General features: G+C 41.2%; 1 protein-coding gene across 1 annotated transcript; it reads right to left on the bottom strand.

Moving 5' to 3' along the window:
- Positions 1-604: 604 nt before the first annotated feature.
- Positions 605-10,786, bottom strand: pllp (plasmolipin; the record flags this gene model as incomplete). Its single annotated transcript, XM_080762188.1, has 4 exons — positions 605-712; positions 4,308-4,415; positions 6,866-7,039; positions 10,625-10,786. 4 exons carry the CDS (start codon positions 10,784-10,786, stop codon positions 605-607), a joined length of 552 nt encoding a protein of 183 aa, XP_080618314.1.
- Positions 10,787-11,021: the final 235 nt, after the last annotated feature.

The raw sequence follows: 11,021 nt of genomic DNA, 5'->3' as shown, positions 1-11,021 counted from the left end.
GAATCATTGGGTGACAATTAATATTTATAGGAGAAATGGCTATATGCAATCGGGTGTTTGTTTTTGCAATTGATCATTTATAATTTATAGCTTAATTCACCTCATCACCATAGCAACAATAAACACTATTACTAGTATTTTCTCTGTCAGCTGGGTTGGGGTTCGCTACGACTGAATATAATACACTATCTCGCAAAGAGTAAAGTCTTTGGTCAGAGTTTGAAGTAAACTACTTTCTCATTCCCCATGGTTAAATTCTGCTGGATGTTTTCCATAGGTTTTCCTCAGGTTTCACCCATATAAACAGTCGTACAAAAAAATATAAAATCAGATCTTTTAAACATTTTGGGGAACAGAGCTGATCTTTACACAGGTAAATGTGCAGGGACGAATATTTCAGGTGTGGTTACTCCCTTTGTAGAGTGCTGTGAACACTGAACAGATTAGATTTCTGCCACAAAATATTATCTCTTTAGCGTGTCGCTGAGTAGGCCCAGCCTTTACAAACTCTCCAGATAGCGAATATCACCAGGAGAGGCAATTTGGCATGTAAATGAATATCCTTCGGGACAATAAAGATTATTATTATTATGTTATTTAAATCCTATGCAGGAGCTGTGTTGGTGGTTGCATCCCCTCCGTCTCCCCTCCAGGTCAGATAGGAGAAGAAAGCACTGGCACCGTATGCTACTGTCACCACAGCCCCAAAGAACTGCAAGGAGGACATACAGAGACACAGACAGACAGAAGGGGGACAGAAAGACAGACATTTTTAAAATAACTGGAATGTCCTGCAATGCGCTGTGTGTGTGTGTGTGTGTGTGTGTGTGTGTGTGTGTGTGTGTGTGTGTGTGTGTGTGTGTGTTAATGTGTTTGTGTGTGAGAGGGAGAGAAAAGAGTGTGAGAGAGAAAGATAGGAGAGAGACAGAGAGAGTACTAGATATGACCTCTACAATTTAATTCAACGGACGCTCTTATCTAGACTCTAGAGTGACTTACAAAGTGCAAGATCAAAGTAAATAAATGGCAGCTAGGGTAAAAATGGTCATGTAAATAGAGCGCTACAAAGTAACTAAGACCAGGTAAACATCAAACCTAGCATCTGTCTAAACAATATACAGTACTACAGTATCTAAATAACATTGTCTACTAAATTACCGTGCCACGCTCGGGAATCATTCGATTAGTTGATTTGACCCCCCAAACCGATGCTGAGTGCCAAGCAGGGAGGCATTCGGTCCCATTTTTGGTATGACGGGGATTGAACCTCGACCTCTCAGTTTCAGGGCTGACACTCTAAGCCACAAGGCCAGGGAGCGTAGAAGGGGTCAAATGTAGGGAGGGGACACTTTTCACAGCGCTAAGGGCATGACACCATACATGTGTGCTGGCTTCAACTTTTGTCAGCGCTCCAATGACGCAGTAAATTGTCACTCAATCATATTTTTGTTTCAACATTCCCACATTCATTCTTACTCTAAACCAGTTCCGCCCTTTTCATGCATGCAGTGCAGATTGAGCAACACTTCAACGGTGAGTCGGTGACTCAGCAGCAATCTAGCATGGCAACGTCTGGTCACGTCGTCACAGCTAGTATGAATATCTAGACACATGAATATATTATGTGAACATCTTTCGCTTCATTCTTCTCCATCCATCCATCCATCTTCAACCGCTTATCCGGTGTCAGGTCACGGGGGCAACAGTTCCAGCAGAGAGCTCCAGACTTCTACTCTCTTGTTTAATTTATCAAGTACAGCACATGTAACATGTGACTGCTACTACATCTGGATTGGCAAACAGTGTAATCGAGGTATGCCTTGGGCAAACAGTCATGAAGGCACAAATGTACCATGTACACCTTAAAGGAAAGTAATGGCAACAGGATGAAGCCTGATTTAAATTTAGCGTCACACACTGAAAATAGCCGATCTAAAAGCTCGCTGCAACATGAGTACAGGCAATCTAAGAAAAAAACCTCAAAAAATTGCAACACAAACAAAAAGTCCTAAGATAATTTCTATTATTATTAATATTATTATTATATTATTATTTTGTTTCAATGACAAAATATCAGGGCAAGCGAATAATGAAGGCTATTCTGCTGAGCAACCCATTTCCCTCCTAAACAAAATAAAAGGAAAAGGAAAAAATAAAACATTTTCTCCCCTAGCTTGGCTGGTAATCCAGTGTGACAGTGTGTCGCAGACTTTTGGGTTCGAGTCCCGAGCCCGACGATATTTGCTGTGTGTCTTCCCCCCATCTCGTTTCCTGTCTACCTATACTGTGATCTATCAATAAAGGCAAAAAAGCCCCCAAACATATCTTAAAATAATAATAATAATAATAATAATAATAATAATAATAATAATAATATAATAATAATAATAATAATTGTAGCTTGTTTGTGTAGCTACAAGTTACAAAAATACCCAAAAGTAGCTAACAAGTTACAGCTAAAATGTAGCTCAGCTACGTAGCTCGGTTACATGTACTGACGCATAATTTTCCCAACACAAATTATTAATTAACTGTCAAGTAAAAAAAATATTGTGGAAATCATCCAAGTTGATATTGGACTACAACACCGTCTGGCAGCATGGGATTTAAGTTACTGATGACAATCCCTGATCTGCATTATGCTGATCTTCATCATGGAGATGCTGTCAAACTCTACAGATCAGTGATGGCCAGCAGAGCAGGCTCAGAAGTCTGTAGAATGGTGTCCCCTAAGGGTCTGTTCCCTTCTCTCCCCAATGATCTGTTTAACATCTACATAACCTATACCATATAAACAACATCTACAACATGGTTTCGTGGACGGTTGGTCATCATGCTGCGATGACCAACATGGAAGCAAAGACAACAGGGTGGCCGTAGCTGAATGGGCAGAGAGCTTGCCTCGGAGGCAGAAGGTCCCAGGTTAGATTCCCAGCCCTGGTTAATTTGTGAGGGGTCCCACTCCCTATGCAAAACACCTCATTGAAAACTGACTTTATCCCACGGGATCTAACAGGTTTAATTATTATTGAAGGTGGTATCCTACATCCGGAGGTTGCATCTGTAGCTTAGACAAGAAAACATGTTTAACATGTTTAAACCACTGTTTAACATGGGCGTCAAAATTATGGGAGTCACAGGGCCCGGGGTCAAACTGTCTACTTTCCAATATAACATGGTAAAATATGTGACTCTACTGGCTCGCAGACTGATACTGTTGAATTGGAAACAAGCACAGGTTCCAACTCACACTTCACTTATGAAGGATGTTATGCATTACTTACAATTGGAAAAGATTAAATTTGAATTGAGAGGGAGTGAAGATAGGTTCTACCAGACATGGCAACCCTTCATTGAATATTTTAATAGGTGCACGCTAACCCCTCCTACACAATAGATAGCACAATAGAAAATTGGAAAGAAAGAAAAGGAACTGAGTGTTTTTTCTTTATTTTATTTTTTATTATTTAAAAAAGAATGTCTAACTTACTTAATTCACGTTGGAAGTTTGAGAGCAAGAGTGTCTGTCCTGTTGTCTGTTTTGTTTGTCTGTTCACACTTGTCATTGTTTAACTGTTTTTTTGTTTTACACTTATGTCTTTTTTATTATACTGTATGTGGAACATTTACATTGCCTGTTATTTTTTTCATTTTTATTTAACTGAATTACTTATCATTGTCTAAATCTGAAATTGTCTTACAAAAATGCCTAATAAAAACAGTATTAAAAAAAAACATGGGCGTCAACGGGGTAAACCTATCTTGGCATTTTTCAATATGTTCCCCTAGATTAAACCCTAGATTGCCTGTACTATGTTGCAGCGTTGTCAGCTTGTAGACAGGTTATTTTCGGCACGACAACCACAATACAAATGTTTTTGTGAATGCATGAAGGGCACAGTGGCACACTATCAACGCGATTTGAATAGCTTTAAAAAGCAGTTTAAAAAGCAGGTGACTTGTGGACAAAGGTAGATACATATAGTTTCTTTTTTTAGTCTCCGTGGAAACTAGGCATTTAGTTAAATGCAATGCTATTGAAACTGTACTGTTAATTTCTCTCCATGTCCATTAAACTCATCAGCAGAAAGCTAATCTTTCACTCATTACAACCGTAGTATTCTTTACTGTGCTTTTATAGCAGTGTCTCAGAGCCTCAGCCTGATGGCCTCAAAATTCTAATATCTCCCCCAGTCCATAGGGATATCCCTTTGGTCTAGTGGTTAAGATGTTGGACTTTCACGTGGGAGACCTGAGTTTGAATATCGTGTGTGTTCGACGTGCATGTGTGTGTGTTGCAGTCTTACAGCAGCAGCTGCAAAATGTCCATAGAACCAGCCGTAGGTGACAGACGCAGCATTGGCCAGGAAGGCTGTGAGGTAGAGGACAGCCGCTACGCCATGGTACACCATCACCTGTAGGAGCAGAGCTACTCAGATCAGGGCTCATCAATATGCCCGTACACAGACAAGTGTGTCCGTGGCAAGGCTTGTCATTGTCCGTGGAAAACTTTAGATTTGAATGTTAGTTTCTTCACAATATAGGAGTCCACTGGTACAGTGGTTGTCATAGTTTTATTTCGCACGACCCCCATAACTGTGTGTATAGATGTAACCACATGAACTGGAATGGATACATTTGTGCTCTCACAGATAGTTACAGACATGTAATGGTCATTTAGGGCTATAGGGCTTTGTTTGTCTCATTTTGTATGTCCATGGCAAAGACAGAATTTTGACAGGGCTCCATCTTACGCCACCCTTATCCCTTATCCCTAAACGTATGCCATGTTTTACTATTTAGAAAAACATTTAAAAATACTTCAACTAGCCGATCTACATCGAGACATTGTGAGCTTGTAGATCAGCTATTTGAACTATTTTAAAAGGTTTTTTTAAATAGTAAAAAATGGCAAATTTGTTTAGGGATAAGGGTTAAGAAGGGGTGGCGCAAGATATAGCCCTAAATGTCCACTACAAGCCAGAATGGCAAGGACCCCTGACTCATATTTGTACTCAAAAATACTAAAGTATTGGCAACAAAATATGCTTACAGTACTCATTCTGCAGATATTTTTATTTCACTAAATCTTTTGAAAATAGCCGATCTACACGCTCACAACAACGCATCACGATGCTATGCATAGTGAGCTTGGCTATTTTGAAATAGCAAAATGCCCAAAAAGTGCTTAATTGGTTTAATAATGCATGTTTTAGAATAATAATCTAAATCTGCAGTAACTAAAGCCGTCAATAAAACAATTTAGTTTGGGTAAAAGGCACAATGCACCATGCAAATGTACTTAAAGGACGACATCACCCATCCTCAACCTTCATTATGTTCATGATAAAATGGTAAAACAATATATCTACTCTGTCTGTGTCTCATGTAGTATAGGAGTTATAGACACTTCAAAAACCCGCCTACCAATGATATCATCGTTAGGCAGATTTAACGAGATTTAAAATGTCTTCATTTAGATTTGTATTAATGCACGATTAAACGGGCGGCAGTGGCTCAGGGGTAGAGAGGCCAGATAAAACCTGGGCTCCCCCAGGCCTCATACGCACGTGTCAAACGAATGTTCTGTCTTCCGTCTGTGATTAATGCTGCGATTGCTGATTGCTGCCCCATCAAACACAAATGTTTGGTCAAACGATGTGACTCCCATTGGAATTGCATTGTGGCAGCCATTTAATCACAGATGAAACACAGAACCGTGTCGAAGTGTCCTTGAACAAGACTCTGTAGCCTGGCTAATAAGCCAGACGCGAATCTGCCGTTGGCAAAAACAATTATGAGTTTGGCTTATTAGCCAGGCTAATCTCGATGTGCAGGTTGGTGTACTGTGCCTTGCATGGTTTCTGCCGCCATACTGTGTGAACGGGTGAATGTAATGCACAATCTATGTAAAGCGCATTGGATAAAAGCGCTATATAAATGCACCATTTACCAATGCAAGAACAATATAGCTTCCATTTCAGCATATGCTGATTTTACGGAAATAGAAGACCTGCAGTTTATATTATCTTGGATTCCCCATTGATGATGTCACTGGCAGGCAGGTTTCAGGCAGCCCTACTCTGAGAAACAGACCGAGTAGACAAAATGGTTCCATATTACACTGAGCATTAGTGAGGACCAATTATATGAATATAATGTTGAAAATGGGTGAAGTGATTGGTTACTTTCCACCACTGCCTCGGAGAAAGGATCAAATTTGTTGTACAAAAGTAGAAAATACATGACAAGAAATGGCGTATGGCCTATGGCGCCTGTGCTCATCATAGGACTAGAGACATAACTTTCATTCCTAACCTTCGTCCTTCCTCTTTCCACATCAATGCCCCTCTTGTCCCCCATGGTGGCCAATCATCGTCGTACAACCGCGTCACTCACGTGTCAACAAGAACAACCAAATTCACTATTTGTCAGCCTTCTGATTCGTCCCTGACTGGCTAATGCAGCAGGCTCTTTCTTCCTTGTTCCGCCCTGGTTCAACCTTGTTTATGTTGAATTTGGAAAAATATAATTTCTGGAGAAAAAATAACTAAAAACAAACCCAGTCACCATGCTGCACCTGTGATGTTCCTTTTTACTGACACCAAGTTTAAAATAAGAATTGAATGCACAGAATATCAATACGAAGCAACTGAAAAACACGTTATTTCAATGGTAGTGGATGGAGAGAGAAGATTTTTGTCCAACCACGAAACGGCAACCAATGAGTGTGAAGAGGGGCACAACTACGGGCGGGACTTGACAAAGGGTGAATTAACTAAACCTTTATTTTCTACGAGCGACATGCGCGGCCATGATGCGAAAAAGCATAAATAAATAAGACTTTCATTGTCCCTCTTCTTACCGTCAGGCTCCAGGGAACCATGGTGAGTTTATGATGAACGCCACAGAGAATCATGAAGAACAGAATGATGGTGAGGATCCACAGAGTCACCGTGACAAACAGAACCCAGCCATATGCAGGAACTAACTTATGATTAACTCCGGCTATCAACGACCACTGTAGCAGACCTACAACCTAATGGGGGGAGAGAGAGAGAGAGAGAGAGAGAGAGAGAGAGAGAGAGAGGGAATTCAGCATCAAAATTCTATGTAGGAATCACCTTGATAGAGGAGAGAAGGTTATATTTATAGCCTATTGGCCATTAAGTCAACTGTATCTAAGCGAGCATCCCAAGACCATGCATCACTCTTCACAGAAATTACAGATTATTATTGTGTAATTGGAGGTTGAATGTCTATTCACACCCCATACACATGGGAAGTGAGGAAGTTTAGGCACACACATACAGCCTACACACAGAGTAGGGAGCGGCTCAAAGGTTGACCTAATTGTCCATGACCATCCCTTTAACAATGGAGGCCGCTCTGAACAAGAGTGACACTGAGAAGCCTAATAACCCTGCTTTTACAGGCCGAGGTGGTAAACCATTAACTGTTAATGTTATGTGCCATTCAGGCATACACTTGTGTCTGTGTCTGCTGTTTTCTTCTCCTGCCTTTTAGTGGAGGAGCCTAGGGATATTTCGTGCTAATTCGTCTAAAAGTGCCAAATGTTGCACAGATGTACTGTAGCCCAGGGCCTGCTCTAATTATTAAAGCTAGGGCGCCTGAGCCGGCGACCTTTGGGGTCGCCACAGCGGCCAAACCATTAACATCCTATAGCAGGCAACATTTTCTAAATTTCACTATGCTTTAACCCATTCTGGACGGGAACCCCTTTTGGTGTTTTACCCCCTCAGGCCGGGAACCCATTTTTGGGTTCTGTACAGCTACAGTATGTACATGTACAGTATTCAAAAATGTAAAAACAAAATTGATGCTCTGATGCTATGAATATTTGAAGTTTTTCAGAAAACTTAGGTCATTTTTAGAATCGGCCTCAGGCCTATGACGTGTCAAACTAGGGGGTTTTCATGATTCTGAATCCATTGCAAGCATTAGTTTTGCACGAAAAACACTCCTTCGGCTAAAAACGGCTATAGCCGTCATCACAAATGTGATGAGGTCATCACATTTGGGCACATTTGGGCAAGTGCCTATGGCCGAATTTAGCCTGGCTCAGGCTTTGGTTTGCTGTGAACTGGGGTGCTACCGTGCTACTACCCTGGGTTCTGCCTTTGTTTTGTACAATGAACTTGTGTGAGTGAAGAGTCACAATTGTAATCAGGGAGTCTTTGTTGACTATCCCAAGTATTTCCTGGGGTGCAATTCTCCTAGGTGGCTATAATCCTTAAAGGATGTTTAGTATTACATGAATGTTGGGATATACTGTATTAGAAAGCTGAAACATATGTTTTTGTCAGTGAGGACAGAAAGTATATTTGAAAGAACACAAAGAATGCTAGATTCATGCCAGTGAGGCATGAATCTAGCATGCTTTGTGTTCTTTCAAATATACTTTCTGTAAATGTGTCCATGATATGTTCTGGCTCTTTCATGTTGCCACCAGCCAGCTAGGGCACACCCGGGTAGCTTCAATATTAAGGACCCATCTCTGGATGCATTTTTAACACGGTCTGCAGGATCCATGCTTTTATATTAATATTTGATAGCGAGAACATGGCCTTGGCTAGAATTTCACTTGGCATGAGGAGCCCGTTATTTTATCAGACCTCTGTCACAGCCATTTTTATGTCTCGTCCCATGCCTCATAAGTTTGACCACAACACAGATAAATACTAAGGATTCTGTATATGGATTTACTTATATACAGTTATTATAAGTTCCCAAAATCATATCTGTTTCATTTTATACTAATTTCATGTTTGTGTTGAGAGCATACTGTACGTCCCAAAGCCGAAGGAGGCGTCTACCTGTCTATGTCGATGGTGGTGAGCACTGGTGACTTATGGTGTTTTCCATTAGCTTGGAATCCTAACCAATGATGTCACTGGTAGTGGTAGGCAGGTTCCTGAACTGTCCACAGCCCACCTCTGAGACAGAAATGATGCCATGTTATAATGAGATTAGTGAGGACCGATCGAAAATTGGTATATCATAGTGCATAGTATCAAGCCTGTAAGGGCTTGACATATATTGTGATATATTATAGTGTCACACACTGAGCACTATAACTATACAGATAACTATATTGTCCATCATTGTATTTGTTGATAACTGCCATGATCTACTTTTAAAACTACATTTATATAGTTATAGCGCTCGGTGTGAATTTTAAATCCTTGCTTCCCTGTCCAATTTTGCACTATGATAGTAGTAGCCTACATTTTATTCTATTTTTGAATGAGGTCACGTACATCCAGAACAACCATGTCATAGACAGCCACGCTGTAAACACACGGCTACACCTTACTCCTCTCACTTATGTGCAAATCAAATTGAAGCTATTTGATCAACGGGTTTATGTAATGTAACGGCCATGTTCAATGACATAGTGACGTCGTGGGGTTACCGGAAGCAGAACAGCAGGCCAGGAGTTCCCATACCTTTCAGTTTGATACCCAAAAGAGACATTCGGTGTCTCCTCAGCCAGGACCCAAACACAAGAATACATCATACATCATGAAACCATCTATGCCCTATTAATAAACAATCACAACCGTGTGAAGTGAGGGGTGCTCTGCTCTTATCATCGTACAGTACATCATCATGACGTGAAATGTAGTGTTTGTGTAGCACGGGAATCTACACTAATAGCTGAATATAGGAGGGGCTAGTGCCCCTCAACAATAGTCAAAATGGCCAATGTGCATTCAAGCTCACCACACGTCAAGGCTCAAGGCTACCTGCAAGACATTGCAGGTAGCCTTGAGGAACACCTCCACAAGAAACTCCTGGTAGTAAAATATGCATTTAGGAGGTCCAATTTAGATATTGATGAAGGTGCAGCGGTGTGGTAGCCATAAAATCATGAACTAATAACACTAATTATCAACGCTCTGTGTGTGCCATAAATTCAAAAGAGAAATATTCATGGACCAGATCATTTAACAGCCTTCCTGTCAACAGGTCAATAAAGGTACATGGCATGAGCAAGAGGGGTGCGAGAGGCAGTAGGAGCTGATGGAGGGCCTCTAGGGGACAAAGATCTATCAGTTAACCAGCTATAGTCACATGCTGTCCTCTGTGTGAACAGAGTAGATAACCAGGCGGAAAGCCTCACTATATGTGGGAGTTAATGAGATCGGGACCAATTCAACTGAAATCTTTATAATTGTCATGACATGCCAGCTCCCAGTTCTTCACGTGACTGTGAAGAACACTCAGGTGAAAGTCTAACAGGCTTGTTGTGTAGACATGCTGCACTGACAAAGAAAAAGGCCTTGACCAATGGCAATTCTATATATTTTGGTCATAGATAGCCAGTGGCATTTATGGTGTGGAAGTTTATACTCAAAATACTTCAGAGACTAGAGCAATCTAGTGTGTGTGTGTGTGTGTGTGTGTGTGTGCGAGCGTGTGCACGTGAATACAGATGTTTGTAATAGTGACATTTATTTTGTCACCATTAGTTGTTGCCCTATTGTGCAGTTATAACTATGGAATATATATCTACCGGTATACAGTATATTTAAATTGTCATCTTGAAATTGAACAGTACACAGCAGAACAGAAATAATCTCCAGTAAAGGCCACTCACTATTTCACCCATCATCAGAATGCTTGGTATACTCTTGACGAAAGGCATGTCCACCATGGAGCCAACGCTGGAGGCCATCCCTCTGAGGCGGTTCCCCACCTGAGAGCCCTGGGACTGGGGGGAGCTGGTCTCTGTGGTCACCTTGTCTGGGAAGTCTGCCATGGTGTACGTTTCTCCTGGACAAGACCCACCGAAGGAAGGCAAACCCCTTCTGGTTGTATAGTGGGCTTGGTCCAATTAAGTCAAGGACAGAACCGTCAGACTTACAGTATATATGTGTTGAAACTGGCAGAGGGCTGGCTGTCTTTCTGTCCTCAAAAAGAAGCTGACACAGCGCTTATAGTCAAGTGCACTGTACGTGTGCTCCCTCTGTGAAGCTCGCTTATTATTATTTTTT

The sequence above is a fragment of the Protomyctophum bolini genome (genome assembly GCF_963924005.1).
Source record: "Protomyctophum bolini genome assembly, chromosome: 4".
Lineage (NCBI taxonomy): Eukaryota > Metazoa > Chordata > Actinopteri > Myctophiformes > Myctophidae > Protomyctophum > Protomyctophum bolini.
This window is presented reverse-complemented; position numbering and strand designations above follow the sequence as displayed.